The sequence below is a fragment of the Leopardus geoffroyi genome, chromosome B2 (genome assembly GCF_018350155.1).
Source record: "Leopardus geoffroyi isolate Oge1 chromosome B2, O.geoffroyi_Oge1_pat1.0, whole genome shotgun sequence".
Classification (NCBI taxonomy): Eukaryota; Metazoa; Chordata; class Mammalia; order Carnivora; family Felidae; genus Leopardus; species Leopardus geoffroyi.
In genome coordinates, this window is record NC_059332.1 from 23,388,607 (window position 1) to 23,415,563 (window position 26,957).

General features: G+C 39.4%; 1 protein-coding gene across 6 annotated transcripts in view; it reads left to right on the forward strand.

Moving 5' to 3' along the window:
- The window catches only part of LYRM4 (LYR motif containing 4), a 172,704-nt gene that overhangs the window by 64,234 nt on the left and 81,513 nt on the right, over nucleotides 1–26,957 (forward strand). For 2 of the 6 annotated variants that reach the window (XM_045497537.1, XM_045497539.1), the window contains one exon: nucleotides 4,033–4,076. The exons of the other annotated variants lie outside the window; for them this stretch is intronic. In XM_045497537.1, the coding sequence (XP_045353493.1) occupies nucleotides 4,033–4,076 (44 nt within the window). The remainder of the gene's footprint in view (nucleotides 1–4,032; nucleotides 4,077–26,957) is intronic. 6 annotated transcript variants of the gene reach the window in all.

Below are 26,957 nucleotides of genomic sequence, written 5' to 3' on the forward strand. Positions count from 1 at the left end.
ATACATTATGACTTATGCACCTTTAGCCTTTGGGAGAACTCTTTTTATGTGAATTCAGACATGCCCAAAAATGTAGGAAGGTCAAAAGCAGTCATGTTCTTGCCAGGATTCTTTGTTTAGACAAATCCATTATGAAAATTCAGAGTACCAAGAAAGTGTAATTAGAGGTTGATGGAACACTTATAAAAACTAATTCTGGTTATAGTTACTCGCTGACTGTGGAGACTACAGGGGTTAACATTTCATTATCTCCTACTGCATGCTACATGCTGCAGGCACGGATCATTTTGTTTACAACTACTCTGCAGCCTGTCCTTATTTTACAGGTGAGGAAACCAAGGCACAGGGAGAGGGGTTACAGAGAGGGAGATTCATTAGCCGGTAGTGGTTGAAGGCAGGGTTTGAGCTGAGGTCTCTTACCGCCATCCCATGTGCCTGACAGTAGGATCTTTCATTGTATTTTAATAAATGAATTCTATAAAAATTTGATTTAGATATACTCTGTAGCCTTGGAAACCCCTTTCAACTAAAAGCCAGTGGGTGCTCAACATCAGGGAGTGGGTCTCCAGGAAAGGTGCCCACAGGACTGTGACTCCTGAATCCCTTGTCCTCAGGTCCTGATTCTCGCGAGAGAATAAGGTGCAGCAATCCCAAGCCCTCAGAGCTCTTCAAGATTTACTGATGGCGGGATCTGAAAGATTGTTCCCTCCGGAGGTAGCAAACATGATCTCAGGGGTAAGCCAGAGGCCTGACCCAGAGCTGAGCGGAAGGCTGAAAAGGGAATTAAGTCTGGCCAGTGAAATGACTTACTCAAAGAAAAGGGATAGTTTGTGGCATGAGCAAATCAAACTTCCTGCTCCACAACCCCGGCCTCTGGTTGATGGCCATTTGAGGCTTTGGTATCAAGGCCAAGGATCAAACTTTTTGGCCAGTCAAGGAGGGGAGGAGGGTATGTGCCTGTGCATGCACTTGTGCACATAGGAGGAACCTTTTAGGCTTACAGTACCAAGGTTTGCTGGTAGTAAAAGGAAAGTAAATGAAGACTAGCACATTCTATATCAAATATACATGTTACTCACACACCTCAAATACTTTAAACCATACACAAGTGAAGCTTTTTACTATCTAAGCACTTTTTAATGTTTGAAGAGAAAAACTATAACCTCAAAACAACCATGATACGTTTCTCCAAGAAAAAGAAAAGTTTTAATTTTAACACGTTTTGTGCTTATATGTTGTAGTATACATGGAATTTAGTTCAACTCCGCTTTATATTTTAAACTGTATTACTAGGGGAACCTAAGCCTGCCTGGCCTCTAGTAGGATCTTCAAAGGCAGGACTTTGCACCTTCTGCTAATGGGGCAGCCTTGATTGTACTGTGGAACCACCTGAGTGCCTTTACAAATCTCTGTGACCAGGCCCCTCCAAGCCAGCGGAATTAGAGACTCTGGGGGTGGGACTCAGGCATCAGCAGTGTTAAAACTCCCCAGGTGATTTCAGTATGCAACAAAGGTTGAGAACCAGTTTATATAACCCTGAACGGCTACCTCCAACCTGTCACCCTGCACAGAGTGCATGTTCTCCAGAAGGCAGAGTCTTTGATATTTGTATTACTGATCTCTGGATATCTCTAAATTAACCTTTGGCCCAGGGATAATTTTTATTCTCTTGTACTTTCATGGAGATTCAGACTTCAAGCTCTCTTATATATTAAACAATGAAACTCTCTCTTATTACAACTGAAAATCTCATGTGTTCCTATTAAGAAAGAGTGCACATCCTGATGAAGTTCTTTGGGCTGCTATTGCCAGACAATATTTTTTTTTTTCTTTGAATGCTTATTTTTGAGAGAGAAAGAGAAAAAGGGGAGGGGCAGAGAGAGAGTAGTGGGGAGACAGAGGATCTGAAGTGGGCTCCATGCTGAAAGCAGACAGTCCAATGCAGGGCTCAGATTCACAAACTGAGATCCTGAGCTAAGCCGAAGTCTGACACTTAACCGACTGAGCCACCAGGCACCACACAAGACAATATTCTTAACAACCAAGTAGAATACCAAGGCTTGATGTCAAAAGAATGGCACAGACATCTTCTCAGGAACACAGCCCTCATCTCAGGGAGAAGTTATTTATTGTTCTTTGGGGGGTATTTTTAGTGCAACGGTGGGTTTACTACTCTTGTAAATTGTAGCTCATCCATCCTGCATTTCTGCTTGTCCCATAAACCTTGGCAATAAGAATATCTGCAGAGTCTTGGACCTTCACAGCAGGTGCATTCCCAAGTCAGGTTCCAAGTGCAGGTGAAATTACTCAGGAAATCATGCATCTTCTCTCCTTTCAAGGAGGAATATATGGGAAGAAAAGAAGATTAATAGAGCTATGTGCCAAGAAAGATACTTGTAAAATTTGTTCAGCCTTTCAAGATCATTGATAGGAGTGTGCTTCCTGCTTTGGTCTGTTTTGAAGCTGTCTGCAAGCCCTCAGCTGTGCTACTTGTCCTCAGCATCTACTCTCAGATAGATCACCATGGGGACAGCAAGGAGACCAGTGGAAGCATAACAGGGCAGTAGCTTTTGGGAACCAGCCCGGTGACAAATGCTAATGCACTGGGCCAAATGTTCTAGCACTCAAAGGAACTGGATATCAGGGCTTATATTGGGGTGGGTTGGCCCTTCAGCGCACTGAATTTTTCTTAGGAAGTTGTCTGGAAATTTCCTGTCCTGATTTTTCTCAACTCCAGAACCAATCAAGATTCAGCCCATTGATGGAACTCTCTGATGAAATCTGGCAATTCAATCTGTCCTTCTCTACTGAAGCCCAGTACTATGTTGATTTCATTAGATCGCATGTTTCTTAGCTCGCTAGAATATTCAGCTATGCCTTTATTGACACGTAATTCACATACCATAAAATTCAACCATTTAAACTATACGATCCAGTGGTTTTTGGTATATTGAGTTGTGTGACGATCACCACAATCATTTTCAGAACGTTATCATCACCCCTTAAAGAAATGCCATACACATCATCAGTGACCCCATTTCTCCCCAACCCACTAATCTGCTTTATATCTTGGAAACCCCAGCACTTGGAAACCACTAATCTGCTTTATATCTCTATGGATTTACCTATTCTAGACATTTACATAAATGGAATTTCTTTTTGTGACTGGCTTCTTTCATTTAGCTTCATGTTTTCACATTTCATCCATTCATAGTATGTATTCTTTTTAATAGCATTGTATGATTGTACCACATTTTATCTATCCATTCATCAATTGATGAACATTTGGGCCATTTCCACTTTTTTGCTATTATCAGTGATGCTGTATGAGCACTTGTGTGCAAAGTTTGGTGTAGACATACATTTTCATTTCTCTTGGGTATATACCTAGAAGTGGAATTGCTGGGTCATGTGGTAACTCTGTGTTTAATTTTCTGAGGAATTCCAGCCTGTTTTCCAAAGTAAGTGCTCCATTGCACATTACCATCAGCAGTGTATAAGGGTTAATTTTGCCACATTCTTGCAAACACTTGTGATTATCTGTCCTTTGCTTATAGCCATCCCAGTGGGTAAGAAGTGTATACCTTTTGTACATAAAACACTCAGATTAAGGTTGAAAAACTAATATTAACACAGTTGCTCGTGGAACATTCAAGGGAAGGTTAAGATTGTGTTTAATTTTTATATATTTATTTTGTCCACACGAACCTTGGGCCAGTCTTTCTGTATATCTAAACCCTGCTTCTCTGTGAGAACCAGTTTAAGCCCCCATTGGTTTTACAGTTTGTATAAGAGTTGGGTATGGGTTGGCAGTGTGCATTGGGTAGCCAGGGGTTGATTCAGATGATCTAAAGCTCTGGATGAGAATCCTGTCTTTCACCATCCCATGTGGCCCTCCCTGAGTTTGGTTTGAAGAGAATGAACTTCCCAGATGGACCAGGGTAATGTGCTTTGTCTTTCATAGTCCCTCAGAGTTCTTCCACACAGTAGGTGTTGGTTGATGTTTTTTTAATTCTACCATCTTCCTCACAGAAATTCAGTTGCTGTCTCAGAAGCATAGACCTCCGTACTGCTAAGTCAGTCAATCTTTTTTATATCCTTATTCTTTATGTATCTAATAGTTTATTCCTTGAAACTTCTCTTTCATGCAAATTGGTGGCTTCAGTATAGTAGATATTTGCACTTGAGTGTTTTATCAGGACTTGAAACTGTCATGACCAAAACTTAATGACTTATCTTACCTTCCCCTTAAACTAATTTTCCTTTGCAAATTCCCAGTACTTCCATTGTCTTGGTAACCCAGGCTCAAATCCTTCCTCTTCTCTATACACAGAGAATGGAGCCCATGAGTGTTTATGTCATTCATTTAAAATAAATCTGAGACTCTCTTCAGGTCCTCTAAAATAGGGTACCTGGAATATTAGAGTATGTTCTGAGATACTACCCTAAAAGCTACCTTTTTCTTTAGCTTCTGGCTTGGTGTATGCTAACCATTTATATAATCTAGTCTAACCAACTCAGGCACTTGGCCCACCCTTTAGTTAAATCAACGTGTCACATTCTTTGAATACTTTCCTTACCTACCTTATCATGAATCACAAATAAACATTGTGGTTTTTTTTCTGTAGGACTTTACTTGAGGTTCTGTTAGGTATTCCTGTTGACTAGATGCTCATCTGTTTGAAAAATCCCACCTTTAATGTGAAAGCACCCCTTATTTCCTTGCAGCCTAATTTCCCTTGGCATTTATAGTGGTTGGATATGTATTGATGGGCATTACTCTCTAACTGCTGTGTCAAAGCACTTTGGGAAGCTCATCAATCTTGTGCTTTTTTTAATTGGCATCAATAATGTGTTTGCATTTATCAATATTTCCTAATTGCCAAGTTATAACGGTAGAACTTCTGCAATAAATCATGCCCACAGATATCTTCAGACATTAAGATTTAAAGTTTCTGTCAATATTTTGATGTATTATAAATTGTCTTTATGAGGATTTTTTTCCTATGAGAAAGGAAGAACTGTGTAGCAGGAGACAGAATTGAGTCAGTGTCACCATATAAAATTAAGTTAAAGGGCCAAATCATTCCAGTGAAAAGAGAAGAAAGCTGTTTCCCAAGCCAGTACAATACATTCCCATAAAGTTCAGCATTATTGTCCAAATGAATGTTAATGCGTCTCCCCTGCAAGTGATGTGCTGTGCCAATCCTCTTCCTGGGAGAGGAATTTGAACATAAGGACAGTTAGCACTCATGCAAAGAAGAAACTCTTTATCAACTCATTTTTCAGTAGCAGAAACTGAGGCTTCGTGAGCTAAGGTTATTTGCTGAGAGTCAAATAGTGACTTTGCAAGGCCAGGACTCAAACCCAGGGCTCTCAGGGTCCACAGGTGGACTTTTTACCTTTCAGGGACAAACTTGACAAAACCCAAAGGAGAGGGAGACCCACAGGTTGTCAAAGAACTGAATCCACATCATCTCTTAGGCAATTGAAGACACTAGAATGTTTGGCTCATAAAAAAATGAGTGAAAAGCTCAGGTGCTCTGTCCTGCTGTGCCTGAAGATCCTTCCCAAGGAGATGAGACACTGTCTTCCGTGCACGCAGACAGCAGAAGTGGGGCCAGCCCTCTGACCTGGTGAGAGGCGATGTTGTGGGGCAGTTACAGATGTGGACCCAGGAGTCACATGGGCCCCAGCAAATCCCAGCTCAGCCACTCACCCAGCCCCTGTCCTTGGACAAGTCAGTTGACCACTTTGTGTCCCACTTTCCTCAGCTAAGATAGGACTTTTGACAGTACTTACTTTTTAAGGTTGTCATGAGGACTCAGTAAGTTAATACGTGGAAAGTGCTTTTGATGGTGCTTGGCTCATAGTAAGTGTGGTATGTGCCACTGTTAGTGTTTTTACATTATAAAGCCAGAACTAGATGGGAGGAAGAGTTCTCTAAAAAACCCCTCACCATTTATACATTAATTCTGCAAATCTTTATGTACTAGACACTGTTCTAGACACTGGGACACAGCAATAGATAAGACAGATTTAGTCCCTGCCCCTGTCCTCCTACTGCTTACAATCTGTATTAGGGAGAAAGGGAATTACTATGTGAATCAATAAAGCAGCCATTCAGCACTGGAATGAACCATTTCTGGCATTGTGACACCAGCCCTTTCACTATTATCCCTAAAGATATCCAGGCACAGGCTGCCTGAGGTCATTTTGAGAGGCACTTGCCACTGTTGGATTTTATTAACATCTCTCTGCAAAGTAAGGTTAATTTAATGCAACCAGTGATTAAAACATCAATTCAGACATTGCTTTACTTTAAAACTGTCATCCTCTGGATCGTCAAGGTGAGGTGGGGGGATTATGCAGGACAATCCTGTGAGGTACAAGAAGAAAATATAGGACTTCTCATAATTTTTATCATTTTTAAATGTATATTCTTGTATATATTTTATAATGTGCATAATTTCATAGCACAGGAGCACATGTAGATAACTTCCAAGTAAATATAAATACAATGTAAACACACATTAAAGTTGCATGGGTAAACATATATTTTCCTTATTTCTGATGTGGTCATTACGGATAATTTTCAACTATAAAGATAGTAGCTTTCTACGTGAATGGAAAATTAAGACATACTTTCACCTCTACTGAAGAGTTTAAAAAAAAACAATCATGATAATACTTGATGCTTTTATAGGAGTTAATGGTTTCATTGCTTTTAATCCTTTGAGGATTAGGATAGGACCTATCCATGAGATAGGTCTTACACCCACTTTGCAGATGAGGGAACAGAGCATTTTAGAGGTTATACCCAGAACTCTTGGCACCTCATCATTTTGCCAGGGAAGAGAAATTTTAAAATTAAGGACTATAAAGCTGATGCTCATTATTAGCAGTATACCGGGGGAGTACCTGTTAGCATGGGTCAAGATGAAACTGTCCAGTCTCCCGTGTTGCTAGAAGGACTGTGGCTATTTTTTACTGCTGCCATCTTCTGCTCTTACCCAAAAGGCAAAACCCTATCAAATATGTATCCTTCCACAAGATTTATTAGGAATGTGCAATGAAAAGGTCTTCAAGGAGCTTTCAGTGTACAAGAGGAGGTAACATTTATTTCCTAATCCCCAAATTGGTAGCTTGAAGTTGACTGTTATTTAAAGGCAAATGTCAGTTTGGGAGATAGTCTCTGTGTTTTCTCCTTCCTCATCCCCGTGTATCAGCAATCGGGATCCGTAGTTGTAGTCAACAGAAAACAACTCTGGCTAATTTCATCACAAAGTAGATAGTTAAATATGTGTTGAATTAATAAACAGTGAATTTCTGTCTGTGTTCCTTCCATTCATGGATAAGATTCTTAGGGGAAAGGGAACAGAGAGAGTTTAGAAGCTTGAAAAGGAAAGTTGGGAAGTATGTTCTAAATACATAGAAACTAGTTTTCTGCCAACTATGGGTTGATAAAGATTTATGTAGATCTGTTGGCTTTCATCTAGTAAAATTATTGTATAGCATGAAAAACAGTGAATTGGAGTTCAGAGACCTATATTTTCCACTACTGAGCTGTGTGATCTTGAATAGGTTATATAACTTCTAGATCTTGGTACTTTCTACTCTGAAATGGATGACTGAATGATTTAGCCTGAGTCTTCTTGTGAACTTTCTCTGCTGATGAAAATGTTGTATGTCTGTTCTGCCTAACACAGTAGCCACTACCCACACGTGGCTATTGATTCAGCACTTGAAATGTGGCTATTGTGACTAACTGAAGTTTCACTTTTAATTCATTTAAATTTAAATTTAAATTGCTGCTTGTAGCAAGTGGCTACCATATTGGACAGCACAGTTCTAGAGCATTCTATGATTTTCTGGATTCTGTAGGTTTACTTATGAGGTATAGGCTTGGAAGGTAGAAAAGATAAAAGTCAGAACTTCACATTAGTAAAGAATTGCACTCATATTTTTTTTAACTTTTTTTTTTTTACTTATTTTGAGAGAAAACACATGCACACAGGGGAGGGGCAGAGAGAGAGAGAGAGAAAAAATCCCAAACAGACTTCCTGTTGTCAGCACAGAGCCCTATGCGGGGCTCAATCCCCCGAACCATGAAATCATGACCTGAGCCAAGATTAGGAGTCTGACACTTAACCAACTAAACCACCTAGGTACCCCATGTTCGTATTTTAATACCTAATTATTTGTTGGGAGAGAAGAACATACTCTAGAAATTCACATAGAATAGTGTAAAAAGCACAAGAGTTGGAGTTAAGGGATTTGAATTTGAACTCTGGCACCACTAATCATGAACTTACCAGCCCTATCTACCATACAAAGTTTATCATCAAATGAGATGATAAATGTGAAAACACTTTGTGAATATAAGATTACTTTATGAATGTTAGTTATTCCATTATTACATAGAATCAGTGATCCTACTAAATTACAGATATCTCATATCTTAGGATTTTTTTGTGTTCATTGGTTTTTGGTAAAGATCAAGGGTATGAGTGAAAACCACATCTAGTGCTTACTTCACAACTTCTTGATCTGTTTGTATTTTATTTCTTTTTCTTGTCTTATACCATTAACTATGACTTCCAGTATGATGGTGAAAAGAGTGGTGAGGGGGGCATCCTTGCCTTGTTCCTGATCTCACTGGGAAAGCTTCTAGTTTTTCACTGTTAAGTATGATGTTAGCGCTGGATTTCTTGTAGATATTCTTTATCAAGTTGAGGAAGTTCCCCTCTATTCCTACTTTACTGACAGTTTTTATTTTATTTCATAACTTCAGATTTATTATCTTAGCCCTTGTAACTAGTTTGTTTGTTTGTTGTTTCCTTCCTTAGAAGCATTCCTTTGGATCTGATTTATTACCCCTAAGTGACAGAACTACTACTTTTCAGGCCCTGAAGATAGGGTTTTGTGATGGTTGATTTGGCTGGGCCAAGGTGCCCAGATATTTGGTCAAACATTATTCTAGGCATTTCTGTAAAGATATTTTTTGGATAAGATTAACATTTAAGTGGGTGGACTTTGAGTAAAGCAGATTACTGTCTATGATTTGAGTGGCCCTCATCCAGTCACTCAAAGGTCTGAGTAGAACAAAAAGCTGATACCTCCCCACACCCTACCCTAACTGAGCAAGAAGGAGTTCTGCTAGCAGATGGCCTTTGGACTCCAATTGCAACTCTTCTGTGTGAGTGTCCAGTCTGGTGGACTGCCCCCTACTTGCTAAGCCTCCACAATCAGGTGAGCCAGTTCCTTAAAATAAACCCATCTATCTCTCTGTCTCTGTCTCTGTCTCTCTCTCTCTTTTTCTCTCTCCCTCCTCCCCCACCTCCCTCCCTCCCCGCTATGGATATACATGTACTATATACACATAGACATACACATAGACATAGACATATTCTGTTGGTTTTCATGCCCTGCCTAACGTACTTTTAAACTATTAGATGATTTTTCTGTTAAAGCCCCTGAAATCAAACCTAAGCCATTAATTTCAATTATTGTTTTTGTTTAGATATAATTTGCAGGTACCTCAATGCTGTGTGTCCATTTTCCTAGTTTCCTTACTTTTGTCAACCAAACCATATATGCAGACTTTGATTAGTAGGCTCCTTTTAAGGGACCTATAATCCTATTATCTGACTTTCTAAGGGCCTTTACCAATTGACTCCCAGTTTCAGCCTAGGGAGGTTGTCAGGTCTCTGGTCTTCTTTCCTTGTCTGCTTCTGTCTGTGTCAGCCATACACAGAGGTCTCTTGTTAGTTAGATTGTTAGATAATTAGAGAACAACTTCAATTTGCCATTTTTAGCACATCTGACTAGCTGGGAAACTCTATTTCCCCCTCCACAGTTTCTCTTCTCTAAGATTCCCTGCTGCCTCTTTTTCAAAGACCAAAATGGGAAGAACGGAGGTGCTACATACAGAATCTGTCCTCTAACATTATCTTATCTCTTACTGGCCATTTTTCTCTACTCTCTCTGTAAAAATTACCTGCTTTAGAAAGAGTCCAAGAGCCCTGCCCTTCCATCACATGTTTCTTCAGTTGGAGCAGCTAATGACCTACAACTTCATAGTCTTCACAAATACTGCTTTTAATAAAGCTATCAAGACATTCTTTAAATGTATTTTTATGGGGAAATAATCACACGTAGTATATGGAGATGCTGAAATAGAGCTTATTGCTCAACAGGAGAAGGTGTACTGTCACTCCAGGTTCTTCTATAATATCAGCCCTTTCATTTTCTTGGTCAAGGATCTTGCATGTTATATTTTTGCCTATAGGACTCTATGCTTTTTATTATTATATCTACCAAACTACAAATGGGGATTAAGCTTTTATGCCCAAACACACTTTGGATACATTATGAGTATAGCTTATTGTAAGTATAGCTTGTTGTGGGTTTGTTGTCTTTTAACTCCACACCAATTGAGAAGAGTTGATGTGATCACAGAACAGAGGAGCAGTGCCCTTTCCACAGAAGCACATTCCCACTCAAGCCAGGATAAGCCCCTCACAAGCAGTGTGCTTTTCTCTAACAAGAGGAAACTGTGAAGCGCAGAGGTCTAATTGTCCCAACAGTATAATAATTGTTAGGACCTCAGAACTTTTGTTTTAACGTTTGCCTTAACTTTTTTTCTAATAGATCCTCCCTACATGTCATATTTGGGAGAGTGTGAGGAGGAGTATTTTTTCAGAACATCTAGGATACATTCAGGGAGGTGAGGACAAAGTGTGCTTAGTCTGTACGTTTCTAATCCTGCTCACCTGGTGGAGATGTCATTGTATGACAGGGCCAGACACTGCTCTTGGATCCCTCCTTCCTTGGTCACAGCAGTTCTCTCCACCCAACCCCCACCACCACACCCCCCACCCCTCATCATCTTCATTCAGAAGTGACACACACTAAAAGTCATTCACAAGGTCCTATGGGGAGTATACTACTCAGCAAGGAAATGGACTGTGTCTCTGAAGACGTGGGTTATAGACTCATTCATTGCCTTTTATAAATCTCAGGCTTTCATTAGCTCTGCATTTTGACTGGAAGTTATTTCTTAGCTTATTAATGGGGGGTGAGCATCAGTATTTTGTTGTAAGTTAAAATTCTCATCTTCATTTTATTTTTTTTTTTAATGTTCATTTATTTGTGAAGGAGAGAGAGACCAAGTACAAGCTGGGGAGGGGCAGAGAGAGAGGGAGACACAGAATCTTCATGAAGCAGGGTCCAGGCTCTGAGCTGTCAGCACAGAGCCTGACACAGGGCTCATACTCACGAACCATGAGATCATGATCTGAGTTGAAATCTGATGCTTAACCAACTGAGCCACCCAGGTGTCCCTCATCTTCATTTTATAATGCCTGTGATATTTACGGATAACATGTATATAGGTTTGCAGATTTAACTTGGAAGAGGCTTATGATTGACCCTTCCCAATGTGTGCTCTACTCCATACGCATTGCCCCAGTGCCTATAGTAGGAACCCAGGATAGTTATGGGCTGACTACTAAACTAGCATCTCAGGCATGTTTCTTTGGAATGAAAAGTAGCATATTGTTCTCTATATTAGTTTTCTTCTTTAAAAAAAAAATTACTATTTTACTTGGACTTAAACAGTTTATGTAAAAGAATGAATATTGTCCCCTTTACTGAATTCCACCAATGTTGGCAATTTTTTTTTGCCACATTTGCTTTATCTCCTATTTGCCTTTCTTTTTTTTTTTCTTCATTGAACTGTTTGAAAATAGGTTGCAGGCATAATACTACCTGTATATACTTCAATATATATCTTCTTAGAACAAGGGCATTCTTCTGCATTATCACAGTACTGTTTTCACACCTCAAAATTGAGCATCAATCCATACTTCAAATATATAGCCCATTTTCAAATTTTTCCAATTGTTCTATAATACCTTTTTTTAACTTTTTTGTCCTAATCTGGAATCCATTTGAGGATCAAGCATTGCATTTTGTATTCATGCTAACAGAGAAGAGTTCCTCTTTCTTTTTTTGGCAAATTTCATGATATTGACATAGTCTAGAATGTTCCCTAATATGAATGTGTGAGATTCTTTCTCCATTATTACACTCAGAATAATCACTTTGGTAGGAACACTCCTTTAGTACCATGATATTCTCCCTTTGCATCATGTCAGGAGGCCCCTAATGCTGGTTGTACCATTCAGTATTCAGTGCTCATCATGAAAAGTGTGCTCTTAATCCCATTACCTATTTCACCCTCCCCCCACCCACATCCCCTCTGGTAACTTTCAGTTTGTTCTCTATAGTTAGGAGTTTTTGTCTTCTTTTTTTTTCCTTTGTTTGTTTTGTTCCTTAAATTCCACATGAGTGAAATCATATGGTACTTGTCTTTTTCTGACTAATTTATTTCACTTGGCATTATACTCTAGGTCCATCCATGTTGTTGGAAATGGCAAGATTTCATTCTTTTATGGCTGAATAATATTCCATTGCATAAATATGCCACATCTTCTTTATCCATTCATCTATCGATGGACACTTGAGCTGCTTGCATAATTTGACTATTGTAAATAATGCTGCATATATCCTTTCAAAGTAGTGTTTTCGTATTCTTTGGGTAAATACCCACTAGTGCACTCACTAGATCATAGGGTAGTTCTATTTTTAATTTTTTGAAGAACCCCCCCATACTGTTTTCTACAGGGGCTGCACCAGTTTATATTCCTAACAGCAGTGCATGAGGGTTCCTTTTCTCAACATCCTCACCATTCATTTGTTGTTTTTTGCATTGTTGATTTTAGCCATTCTGACAGGTGTGAGGTGAATACCTCATTGTAGTTTTGATTTGCATTGCCCTAATGAGTGATGTTGAGCATCTTTTCATGTATCTGTTGGCCATCTGTATGTCTTCTTTGGAGAAATGTCTGTTCATGTCTTCTGCCCATTTTTAATTGGATTATTTGTTACTTGGTTGCTGAATCATATAAAGAATTTATATATTTTGGATACTAAACCTTTACCAGATAGGTCATTTGCAAATGTCTTCTCCCATTCAGTAAGTTGTCTTCTGGTTTCATTGATTGTTTCCTCTGCTGTGCAGAAGCTTTTTGTTTTGAAATAGCTCCAATAATTTATTTTTGTTTTTGTTTCCCTTCGCTCAGGAGACATATCTAGAAAGATGTTGCTATGGCCAATGTCAGAGAAATTGCTGCCTGTGTTCTTTTCTAGGATTTTTATGGTTTCAGGTCTCACATTTAGATCCTTAATCCATTTTCACTTTATTTTTGTGTGTGGATAAGAAAGTGGTCCAGTTTCATACTTTTCTTGTAGTTGGCCAGTTTTCCCAGCACCTTTTTTTTGAAGAGACTCTCTTTTTCCCATTACATATTCCTGCAAGATTAATTAATCATATAATCATGGGTTTATTTCTGGGCTTTCTGTTCCATTTCATTGATCTGTATGTCTCTTTTTGTGCCAGTACAATACTGTTTTGATTACAACAGCTTTGTAATATAATTTGAAATCTGGAATTGTGATACTTCCAGCTTTGCCTTTCTTTTTCCAGATTACTTTGGCTATTCGGGGACTTTTGTGGTTCATTACAAATTTTAGAACTGTTCTAGTTCTGTGAAAAGTGCTGTTACTATTTTGATAGGGATTGCATTAAATCTGTAGATTGCTTTGGGTAGTATGAACATTTTTTTTTTTTTTCAACGTTTATTTTATTTTTGGGACAGAGAGAGACAGAGCATGAACGGGGGAGGGGCAGAGAGAGAGGGAGACACAGAATCGGAAACAGGCTCCAGGCTCTGAGCCATCAGCCCAGAGCCCGACGCGGGGCTCGAACTCACGGACCGCGAGATCGTGACCTGGCTGAAGTCGGACGCTTAACCGACTGCGCCACCCAGGCGCCCCAGGTAGTATGAACATTTTAACAATATTGTTCTTCCAGTCCTTGAGCATGGAATATCTTCCCATTTGTTTCATCTTTAATTTCTTTCATCTGTGGTTTATAGTTTTCAGAGTATAGGTCTTTCACCTCCTTGGTGAAGTTTATTCCTATGTATTTTATTTTCTTTGGTGTGATTATAAATGGGATTAATTTATCTTTCTGCTGCTTCATTATTAGTGGTACATAAATGCAATGGATTTCTGTATATTCATTTTGCGTCCTGCAACCTTTATCAGTTCTAGCAGTTTTTGTTGGAGTCATTGGGAGTTTCCTATATATAGTATCATGTCATCGGCAAATAGTGAAAGTTTTACTTCTTACTTACCAGTTTGGATGCCTTTTATTCCTTTTCTTGTCTGATTGCTGTGCCTAGGACTTCCAGTACTGTATTGAATAAAATTGATAAGAGTAGACATTCTTGTCTTGCTCTTAACCCTAGGGAAAAGCTGTCAGTTTTCAACATTGAATATGATAGTAGCTATGAGTTTTTCATATATGGCCTTTAATATGTTGAAGTATATTCCCTCTAAAACCTACTTTGTTGAACATTTTTATCAAGAACGAATGTTGTACTTTGTCAAATGCTTTTTCTGCATCTCTTGAAATGATCATACAGTTTTTATTCCTTGTTGATGGGACATATCACATTGATTGATTTGCAAATACTGAGCCATCCTTGCATCCCAGGAGTAAGCCCCAGTTGATTGTGGTAAATGGTTTTTTTAATGTATTGTTGATTCCGTTTGCTAATATTTTGTTGAGAATATTTATATCTATGTTTATCAGAGATATTGGCCTGTAGTTCTCTTTTTTTTGTAGTGTCTTTATCTGGCTTTGGTATGGGGGTAATTTTGGCCTCAGAATAAATTTGGAAGTTTTCCTTCCTCTTCTATTTCTTGAAATAATTTGAGAAGAATAAGTATGGACTATTCTTTAAATGTTTGGTAGAATTCGGGGCACCTGGATGGCTCAGTCGGTTAAGCGTCCGACTTCAGCTCAGATCATGATCTCACAGTCTGTGAGTTTGAGCCCTGCATCAGGCTCTGTGCTGACAGCTCAGAGCCTGGAGCCTGCTTCGGATTCTGTGTCTCCCTCTCTCTCTGCCCCTCCCATGTTCATGCTCTGTCTCTCTCTATCTTAAAAATAAATGAAAACATTAAAAAAAATTTTTTTAGTAAAAAATAAAAATGTTTGGTAGAATTCACCTGTAAAGTTATCTGGTCCTGGGTTTTTGTTTGTTGGGAGTTTTTTTTATTACTGATTCAATCTTCCTGCTGATAATCAGTCTGTTCAAATTTTCTATTTCTTCCTGCTTCAGTTTTGGTAGGTAATACACTTCTGGGAAATTATCCATTTCTTCTAGGTTGTCTAAATTATTGGCATATAATTTTTCATAATATTCTTACAATCCTTTGTATTTCTGTGATGCCAGTTGTTATTTCTACTCTTTCATTTCTGATTTTGAGTCCCCTCTCTTTTTTGTGTGTTTTCTTTTTATTTTTGTTTTTTGGTGAATCTGGCTAAACATTTATCAATTTTGTTGATCTTTTCAAAGCCAGCTCCTGGTTTTATTGATCTGTTCCATTGTTTTTTCAGTTTTCTATTTCATTTATCTCTAATCTTTATTATTTCCTTCTTTCTACTGGTTTGGGGTTTTGTTTATTCTTTTTATAGCTCATGTAGGTGTAAGGTTAGGTTGTTTTATTTGAGATTTTTCTTGCTTCTTGAGGTAGAACCGTATTGCTATAACTTCCCTCTTAGAACATTTTTTGCTTCATCCCAAAGATTTTGGACCATCGTGTTTTCATTGATATTTGTCTCCATGTTCTGTTTTGTTTTTCTAAGTACACTTCATGCCCAGCATGGAGTCCAGCACCAGGCTTGAACTCATGACCCTGAGATCAAGACTTGAGCTAAGATCAAGAGTCAAGACACCTAACCAATTGAGCCACCCAGGCACCCGTGTCTCCATGTATTTTCTGATTTCCTCTTTGATTTCTTTTTTGGCCCATTCATTTTTTAGTAACGTGTCATTAATCTCCATTTATTTGCAGTCTTTGCAGGTTTTTTCTTGTGATTGATTTCTAGTTTTTATAGCATTGTGGTCAGAAAGGATACATAGTATGACCTCAGTCTTTTTGAATTTGTTGAGACTAGTTTTGTGGCCTAATATGTGATCTATTCTGGAGAATGTTCCAAATGCACTTGAAAAGAATGTGTATTCTGCTGTTCTAGGATGGAATGTTCTGAATATATCTGTTAAATTCATCTGGTCCAGGGTGTCATTCAAAGCCACTATTTTTTTGTTGATTTTCTGTTTAGATAATGTGTCCCTTTTGATGTAAGTGGGTGTTAAGTACCCTACTATTCTTGCATTACTATTGATTGCTTCCTTTATGGTTGTTATTAACTGCTTTATACATTTGGGTATTCCCATGTTGCTGCATAAATATTTGCAATTGTTATATTTTCTTGTTGTATTGTCCCCATTATTATCATATAGTGTTCTTCTTTGTCTCTTGTTACAGTCTTTGTTTCAAAGTCCATTTGTCTGATATAAGTATTGCTACCTCAACTTTCTTTCATATCAATTTGCATGATAGATGTTTCTCCATCCCCTTTTTAGTCTGCATATGTCTTTAGGTGTGAAATGAGTCTCTTGTGGGCAGCATACAGATGGTTCTTGTTTTCTTGGGATTTTTTTAATTGGTTTGTGTTTGTTTTTGTGGATCTTCTCTGTTCCTTTCTTCCCTTGCTCTCCCCATAAGTTCGCTTTTTTTAAGTGATCTACCTGGATTCCTTTCTCTTTATATTTTGCATACCTATGACCATTTGTGGTTACCATTAGGTTTGCATATAACATCTTTCACATATAGCTAGCACTCTCTGTTTAGTTGTTGGTCACTTAAGTTTGAACTCATTCTTTACTCCTCTCCCCTCCACATTTTAGATTTATAGTGTCATACTCTACATCCTTTTATTTTGTGAGTCCATTGACCGATTTTTATAGCTATATTTATTTTCACTGCTTTTGTGATTCCTACTTTCTTACTCTTACTTAATGATCTTTTCTTTCCACTCAAAGAATCTCCTTTAACATTTCTTGTAGGGCTGACTTAGTGGTCATGAATTCCTTTAACTTTTGTTTGTCCAGGAAACTCTTTTACTTTTCTTCTATTCTGAATGATAGACTTGCAGGATAGAGTTTTCTTGGCTGCAGAAGTTTTCCTTTCAGCACCTTCAATATATCATGCCACTCCCTTCTGGCCTGCAAAGTTTCTGCTGAAAAATCCGCTGATAGCATTATAGAGTTTTCCTTATATATAACTATTATATTTTCTCTTGCTACTTTTAAAATTTTCTATTACTACTTTTTGCCATTTTAATTACTATGTGTCTTGGTGTGAATCTGCTTGGCTTGATTTTCTTGGGAGATACCTGTGCCTCTTGGATATGGATTTCTATTCCTTCTCCAGATTCAAAAAGTTTTCAGCTATTATTTATTCAAATAAATTTTCTGCCCCCTTGTCTCTCTCTTCTCCTTCTGGGATCCCTATAATGTGTATATTATTATACTTGATGATGTCGCTGCGTTCCCTAAATCTGTTCTCATTTTTTACAGTTTTTTTCTCTCACCTGCTCATCTTGATTACTTTTCATTACTTTGTCCTCCAGGTCACTGAGTCGTTCTCCTTCCTCTAGTCTACTATTTATTCCATCTAGTATATTTTTAATTTCATTTATTGCGTTCATCTCTGATTGGTTCTTTTTTATCTCTTTGTTAAGGGTCTCACTAATGTTCTCCACTCTTTTCTCAAATCCAGTGAGTCTTTATGATCATCATTTTAAATTCCCTACCAGGCATATGACTTATCTCTGTTTTGCTTAGGTCTCTCACCATGATTCTGTTCTGTTCTTTCATTTGGCACATATTCTTCTGTCCCCTTATTTTGTCTGTCTCTGTTTCTGTGTTAGGAAATTCAGCTACATCTCTTGCTCTTGATAGTAGTAACCTGATGGAGAAGAGATCCTGTGGTGCCCTGCACTGAAGTGTCGCCTCTTCACTGGAACTTGGCATTTTATGGGTGCCTCATGTGTGTGTTTTGTGCACCCTCCTGTTTTGGCTGTGCTTTTTCCTTCAGTCCAGTCATCTTCAGTGGTTATCTTTACCTGTTGTGGGCGTGTTTGGTTCCATTGGTATTAGTGGGCCAGTCTGGGGCTGTCTTGGGCTTGAGTTGAGTCAGACCAGGTATGTGCAAAATGTTGTAGCACCGAACTGCAGGGGGCTTTCCCTGTGTTGTCCCCTGAGAAACTTTCATTCATGGGTAGGCCTGCAGTCAGAATAGTGTCTGCCCACACCCCACCCCTGGGGCCACAGTCTGACAGGTGTGTGTAGTTCTCATTCCCTCTCTCAGGGGCAGGAGTGTCTTTGGACTGGTGCTGACCCCTGTTGGGGCTGCATGCATACTGCCAGGTATGTGGCACCACATTGGATGGGCTCTGGCCAAGAGCTATTGGAGGGAGTGGACCTGCAACATGCGTAGGCTGGGTGAGCAGTGTGTGCAAGGTTTGCGCACAGGTCCACTGGAGGAGCAGACCTGCAGCGCAGGGACTGAGACAAGCCTGGCTGGAGGGAGTAGATCCACTAAAGTACAGTGGTGGGGGGAGAAGCAGTGTTAGCAGGTTAGGTACCTGGTTCCTGCAGGTGCCTGTGTTTTTTGCTGTGGAGCAGGGGAGGGAAATGGCACCTGCTAGTTCCTTTGTTCCCAGAGGAGTCCCCCAAGGATTTCTTTCCCTCCAGGACAGCTCTCCCTTCTATAAGCCTCAGGCAGTTTTCAAACTGCTGCTTCTATACAGTATATCTGTGGGCTTTTTGTTGTGCTGTCTCTTTAAGGGCAGGGATTCATTTCCCTTCCCAGCTGTCCCAGAGCTGAGCCAGCTGATTTTTAAAATTGAATGTTTTTAAGTTTCCACTGGTTGTAAGAACTTGTGATATTCAGCCCTTCTGGTTTTCAAAGCCAAATGTTATAGGGATTCACCTTCCCAGTGTGGGGGTCTGTTTCTCTCTCCTCTTTGCGCCTGGAGTCCCTTTCTCCCACAGAGAGCCCAGCAGGTGCATTTAGCTCCCCACCACATCTGTGCTCTACCTACCCTCTTCAACCTCTTCTCTACGTTTAGTTGTGGAGTTTTCTCTGCCAGTCTTCAGGTCATCTTCTGGGTTATTTACGCTGATGTGTTATCTAGTTATATCCCTGGGAGGAGGTGAGCTTAGGACCCTCCTACTCCACCATCTTCCCAACGGTCTGGTATCGAGGCTGGTTTTAAACACAATGCCTTATATGTGATAAAAGCTCTTTACCCTTTCCCCAGAAATATGTACACATATACATACACAGACAAAGTATTGCATAAGCTATCTGGTTTTCTTGAAGCTATGGGCTCAGGTTCAGAAACCAGTTTGCAAAATTAAGGTATGAAATTATCCAAGACCACATTCTCCAAGAAGCTCTCTCAGGCCTATTCTGATTACACCATTTCGTGATTCTAGACACTGGCTTTAATTCTGATAAGTAGTTGTGAGACTGTTAGGAGCTTTTCCATTATTTGCTGATAAAAAATATGTATGATCACATCTCAGATTCTCACTTCTCAAGAGTAAAGTTGGGGTATTTTATATTCGTAATTAGTTCCTGCAGCTTCTCTTGTAATCCCCCTTACACGGTGAACACTTAACCTCTCATAATCAATAACTCACATTTGTTCTCCGTAGCTAAAACACTAGTAACTCTAGTTATGCCAGTTTGGGGAATGGCACTTGGGTTTGAATTTCCCTGATCAGTTACATCAATTCAGTTGTTGTAACTTAATGTATTAACACTATGGAAGACTAATTCGAGAACCTAGACTGACCAGTCCACAGCTCTGATATATCTTTTCCACTTAAAATCTTAGAATATACCATGATAAAAGACCCTCGATTTTGACCTTTGGGACTCTAAACCAGGAACATCCCACAGTGGGAATTGCAGTCTGGGTATGTTTTCATCTTTCTTTCAGTTAGGATGGGACACGCCAGTGAATTCTCAGCAGCCTTTACTGGGGAAAAGATTGGGATTTTGAGGTCACTTACATCAATAGCTGTCCTTCCACATCACCATTAAAAACACAGGAATTTTAACTTACGCTGTCTGCTTCTTTCCCTCTAAGTACTCATTTTTGGGCAGTTGAGATATGGCACAGAGATTTCTAATTGCATTATGTTCCCAGAAAGAGTCTGACCCAAAATGTTTCCAAAGATGTCAGAGGAAGATGACAGATTTAAATGATGTTTTCTGGATTTGAGTTTTCAGTCACATCAGAAGTGGTTAATTATATACTGTGCATACATGTGTGTATGTGTTTGGGGGGTGGTGATTTCAAATAAATAAATAACATTAAATTAATTTTCAATGTACAGCTTATTAGAGCCATCATATTTAATTGATTCCTTATTAGTATAATTCAGAACAGAGATGGTGCTACTATAGAATACCAAATGAACTTTCTTCTAAGTGGATTTTTCCTAAGCATTGTGCTTAAACATTGTGCTAAAATACATTTATACATAAGGAGAGCACTTAGAAGTCACAGCTACTTAAAAAATGTACATTCTTGGGGCGCCTGGGTGGCGCAGTCGGTTAAGCATCTGACTTCAGCCAGGTCACGATCTCGTGGTCCGTGAGTTCGAGCCCCGCGTCGGGCTCTGGGCTGATGGCTCAGAGCCTGGAGCCTGTTTCCGATTCTGTGTCTCCCTCTCTCTCTGCCCCTCCCCCGTTCATGCTCTGTCTCTCTCTGTCCCAAAAATAAATAAACGTTGGAAAAAAAAAAAAAAATTAAAAAAAAAAAAAATGTACATTCTCAGTTTGAGCCAAACTGTTTAAAAAAAAAAAAAAACTCAAGGAAATCAATTATTTTGAGTCTATTAAAGAATTTACTGGGGCGCCTGGGTGGCGCAGTCGGTTAAGCGTCCGACTTCAGCCAGGTCACGATCTCGCGGTCCGTGAGTTCGAGCCCCGCGTCGGGCTCTGGGCTGATGGCTCAGAGCCTGGATCCTGTTTCCGATTCTGTGTCTCCCTCTCTCTCTGCCCCTCCCCCGTTCATGCTCTGTCTCTCTCTGTCCCCAAAAAAATAAATAAACGTTGAAAAAAATTTAAAAAAAAAAAAAAAAAGAATTTACTGAGACTCAAGTACTGTCTACTTCGTGTGCTCAGTGTAATACTTTATTCTTCCAAAATAAATTCAGAACTGATTCTGGGAAAGTCCTATGAAAAAAATTAAAGCAAGGAAGAGTGTGATCTTGGTGTGTGGTATTTGAGGCAAATTTGAAAGCAAGCAGCTGAACTCAAATGTTTCTGCCCTTAACTCACTGAAGGACCTTGAGAAAATTGCATAAATTCTCTTTGTCTTGTCTACTAAATGAAGATGCCAATAGCAGCCTACTTTTCTAGTTCAGGAAAAAAATTCTTTGGGTCAGATCAACTTCTGTTATATAAAGAATTATTGAACACAGTAGTACTCAAACAAAAATGCCTAGATTTCAGACAACAGAGATCCGATTCATAGAGCAAATGAAGCATGTATTGATTTTTTTGGACAGGTGATTTAGCCATCTTTGTTTTTTTTGTTTTTTTTTTTTCTTTTCTGTGCTTTTTTTAACTTCTTGTGCTATCACCACTAACCATGTAGAGATGTACTTAAATCTTGTTAAGGAAAGTTATAAGCATCAACAGAATGGCATTCTAAACAGCACTTTGGTTTCCTCTGTCCAAAGTATCATATGAAGTAATGTAGAGCTCCATGGTTACTAATGCCTAGGATTTCACAATCAACATTAATGCATGTCAAAATATAGGGTCTTGTGGGCTTTTTGGTCTTCAGACAGCTAAGATCAGGCGAGAAAAAAACCCTTGAAGTCAAAAGAGATGCTTTTAAATCCTAGATTGTGATCTTAGGCTAACCACTTAATTTCTCTGAAACTCAGTAAAACTTTGGCTGCTGTGAAAACTAAGATAGGATAATAATGTTTTAGAATCTGCAAAGCATAAGTCAAGTAAGAATTATATGTAATAAGGTAATAGCAAACTGTAAGATGAAGGAGCTTTATTAATAATGATACTAGATCACATTTATCGGACACTTCGTATGCTAAATGATTTACATGTACTGTCTTCATTTAGTCCTTCAACCAGTACTATGAGATGAGGAAACTGAAGTTTAAAGCAGTTATTTAGGTACCCACTGTTGGCTCACTAATAAGTAAGGGACCCAGGATTCACACTTAGGCTGTGAGCCCTAGCTCCTGAGGATGTGGATCAAGTGGATCAAGCTCCACTTAATGTGGTGATCACTACCAAATATCAGAATGAATGGGAACAGAACACAACCAATAATGCCCTGTGACTTGCAAGTTGGGCAACTTGATCTTTCAGACATTTACATCTCTTTACTTATCATTTTTTAGTCAAAATATTATATTTTCAATATAAAAAACCTTAAAAGAAGAAATTTGCTCTCAATCTTTCTCCTAAAGGTAAATCTCACTTTCCCATAGTAAGGGGTCTTATGTAGCTTTCCAGAAATTTCCTGTGCATTTAAAGGTAGTGTGTGTGTGCATATGTGTGCACTCTTTTCTGTTTAAACCAGAGGACAGTACACTAAAAATACTCTTTCACGGTCTCTTTTTCCCCCCACTAAATATAATATATTCTCCCATATCAGAACATACAACCTTTTTAGTGGCTGAATAGTATTCCTCAGTATGATCTGTTGTAATTTAACTAACTGGCCCGTTACTGATGGACATTGCACCGATCTCAGCTCTGTGCCATCATGAGCAGTACGGCAGTGGACATTCTGGTACCTGTCTTCATATTGAATAAAGGCCTAGAGGAGGAAGAGCTAAGTCGAGGATGTGGGCATTGAAAACAGAGACCAGCATTCCCACATTGCCCAGCTTGCTACCATCCAGCAAAACCCTGTCTTCACACACTGCAGAATATCAAACATCTTCGTCTATACCAATCCAATTTCTAAAAGGTGGTATCTCTTTAGTTACAGGTCAAGTTAAGGGTAGTTTATGTATACTACTATCTCTGTCTCTTTCCTGTGTTAATTTATTCACTGTTTTATTTCATGTCATACATATCACAAATATATTTCCCCCATTTGTCATTTATTGTTTGGCCTTGCTTACTACATGTTTGTATACAGGAGATTTTAATTTTTATGCAGTTAACTTTTTACTTTATTGCCTTTAAATGTAGCATCATGCCAAATTCCCATTCCAAGATTCCAGAATTCTCTTGCATTTCCTTCTGGTGCTTTTAGGGGTACTTTTTTATGTCCAATTTTTGATGAGTATAGAATTTATTTTAGTATAAGAACGGAGGTAGGGGTACAGTTAACTTCATCCAAAATCATATCCCCTTGTCCATTTATCAACTAAGTAGACATTTTTGTTCTAATCAAACTTACCAGGCCACAAAATCCTCTGTTCCCTCCAGTTTACCTCACGAAGAATACCCTAATTTTACCCACCTCAGCGGTCCTCTCAGTTCCCACCACCTCCACCTCTGAAAGTCTGCTCATCCTCTTCAGCTGCCCACTCTCCTAAAACCTTTCCTCTCTCCCTACTGGCTCCACGGCTCCCTCCCTAAAGCACATCTCCGTTTCCCAGGTGCACAGATACACTTTGGCTTCTTTGCTCCCATTTCAAGTGACCCTGCCCAGCTTGTTTCCTTTTGCTTCTAAAGGGCCACTTGGGCTCAGCAAGTACCACTTCCTGGCCTTGCTTTCACACCTCAACCCCTGTCATCCCAACCATATGCCAGCTCCTGTACATGTAACCCGGTTCCTAATGACCACAAGCAGTGCGTGTACCCTCGTCCAAGTAGACATCCTATTCATGCCTGACCGTTCTGACCCCTCTGAATGGCTGGTGTCCTCACTCCCGCCTCCCACACCACCAAGCCTGTCCCAGTCTCCTTTGCTGGCCCTCCCTTTCCCTGTGATCACGCCCACCACTATGACACATCTGTCCCCCTTGAGGACAACTCTCAAGTCCCTCTCCAGTCATCCCCTCTCCCCCAAGCACAGACATTGCAACCAGACAAGCCTTCTGGAGGCCTCTGCCCCGCCACTTACCAGCCGTGTGATGTTAAGGAGCCACTTTCTGTCTCTCAGCCTCCAAGTGGGTCTGTCTCTCCTACTGGACGCTAGGTTTCATATGGACAGAGACTCGATGGTATTGTTTTGTATTGTATCTTATACAAGATTTGCTTTTCTGTACTGAGGGCCTGCTCTGTGTCAGATACTGAACTGGGGGCTTTATACAACTCATCTTTGACAAAGTAGGTGTGTGTTTGTATTCACTTCAAATATTGTATTTCAATATTGTATCTCAACCAAAACCCATCTCTTCCCATTAGCTATCCCATTATCATTAGTCTTTCTCCAGAAGCTTAGACTCTTTCAGAAAGATAAGCTATGTTCTCGTAAGAAAGTCCCTGTTACAGCCATTTCCAGTGTCTGTGCTCTTTCCCTCCACCATGCTATCCCCCTGGCTCAGCCAGCCGTCTGTCCCCATGGCCCCGAGCATGGAACCGGCATTCAGTCACCCTTTAGTCACCAACAGACACAACTTGTCTCATTCATTTGTTCACCCACTCATTGATTGAACAAATATCAGTCCTTCATGCCAAGACTCACCTGGGCTTTATGAGTTCAGTGGTGATGACACAGACTCAGCCCTGGAGGCACTAGAGTAGGATCTGTTGTAATGAGGCCACAGAACACACAGGGTGGGAGGTGGGGAGCAAGGGGGCAGTTTGAGGTGAGGCTTCCGAGCAGCAAGTAGGAGTAAGCCAGGGGAAGGCAAGGGTTATGAAAGCTGCAGAGATAAACAAGAGCTGGAGACCCGTCAGACCTTGCCCCCCATGCCTGGGCTTTATCTGGAGGGAGGGCCCTGCAAGTTTTACTTGGAGGTGCAGCACGATCATATTGCTCTTTCGTGCTTCCACACGGCTCCCTGTTGTTCTCCTGGTATCTGCACGGATCATCTGTTTATGGATTGCCCTTTGGAAGTGCCTTAAAAGCAGACTGTTTCTTTAACATGACAGCCTAGAATAGTGCCTGAACCACAGTAGGTGCTCCACAGGGTTGGTGGGGGAATAAGGGAATGTTGGCAGGGTAGATGATCAAGAGTCTCCTTTTCCTTTTTTTTTTTTTTTTTTTTTTTTTTAAAAAAGCATGAACTCAGGAGTTATTTATATCTTGTTTATTTTCTTTGGAGAACCAGACCTATTTTCTAAACACCAGATGGCTTAAATTAGTTTATTAAAATGTTAATATGGCCGATCTTTATAAAATATAAGCAAGTCCTTTTTGTTTTTGTAGGGTTTTAACATCTCCTCAGAGTAAAATCAAGCCTTAATAGAAGTGTGAACACTAGGTTGTTTAATATCTATTGCCTTCTAAAGGGGGAAAAAAGTACAACTTTTTCTTTTTTTTTTTTTTTTTTTTTTTTTCATTTAAAGAGACAGCTCTTTTGAGGAAGGAAGGGAGACTCCCAGTTATAATTTTGAACCGCTTTATTGTGAAATTACACACCACTTGCCATTTGTATCTTGCTTTAGAGTTTTGGAATTTGTTTATTCTAATAGACAGACCCTATAATGTGTGTATGAAAAATCATTTGTCGTTAGTGAAGACGAGTCTGAAGAAAATGGACTAGATTTCCTCCTTACTCCCTTCCATAAAAGGTTTTGATACACGAGGAGAGAATATAAGGCTTGATTTTTATTATTCTTAGCAATTCAAGCAGAGCTTTAAATAAGATCCAGGCATTCATATTTCATTGTTAAATTCTTTTTCCTGCATATTTTGTTTATTTCTAGTCATGTAGTCAAATGATGAGAAATGACCCCTTTTGTACCATACACTTGATTTAGTGGATCTGAAGAGGGGAAAGTAGGGTGTGGGATAAAGAGAAATGAGGTCCGATGTGAAACGTACGTAGGAGATTGTATACGCTTAGCAGAGTTTGACACCGTGGTAGGCTCGTTCTCCAGACATTTTCTAACAACCAGGATCTCACAGAACTACTGTACTGGTGAATGTTCATCCCTTTTGGATGGAAAACCTTTACTTCACTAAATAATAGTTCCAAATATAATAATGATTATAATAATCATCGTAATAATACAATAGTGGCCACTATTCATTTTGTTTCTTATATGCCAGACACTAACATATTTTCACTGAAGGTAAACAGGAACAATGCATGCCACTCAAAGCTGCAAAATCCCACCTTTCAGTATTTAAAACTACTGCCCCAAAGCAGATGGTGAATGCTGTGCAGGGATAGAAAGCATAAGGGGCCTTTCATTTATACATCACAAGAAAGGGCAGAAATGACAAAGCAGCATATTTTATATTCTCTCTTTCCTGTAGCCATTGGCCCATAAGCTGCGGATTAGCCAGCGAGCAACCCCGTTCCCAAATGCCTTTCTAAATAAATGCACATTGGCTGTGGGGTAAGGTTTCTCCACATGGAAACTATATAAGAGGAGGGAAGGCAGAGAGGAAGAACAGCCTTTAGTAACGAAATAGTATGTGTGTGCCAGAAATCAAAGATTTATGCTTTTATTGTAATTTCTACAACTTCATGTGGCAAACACTAGATTATAAAAATAAAATACACAGGCAAACTAAATCTTTCTGTAATAAAAAAAAAAAGTCTCTATAACATATGTTCCCCACTCTTAGGCTGTGGCATCTTTGAAAATTAATGCATCTCAGCTAAAGAGTATCAGAGGTCCATCTATGTCAAATAAAATGTGATTTGACTTGTAATTTAAGTGACTAGTAATTTAACTGGTGACTGTACTCTACCTACTATGCTAGGTAAAGGAAGAACTAAATAGTGATTGCATCTCGGAACCACCTCTTTAAAATAGACATTCCTGGTGTGCCTGGGTGG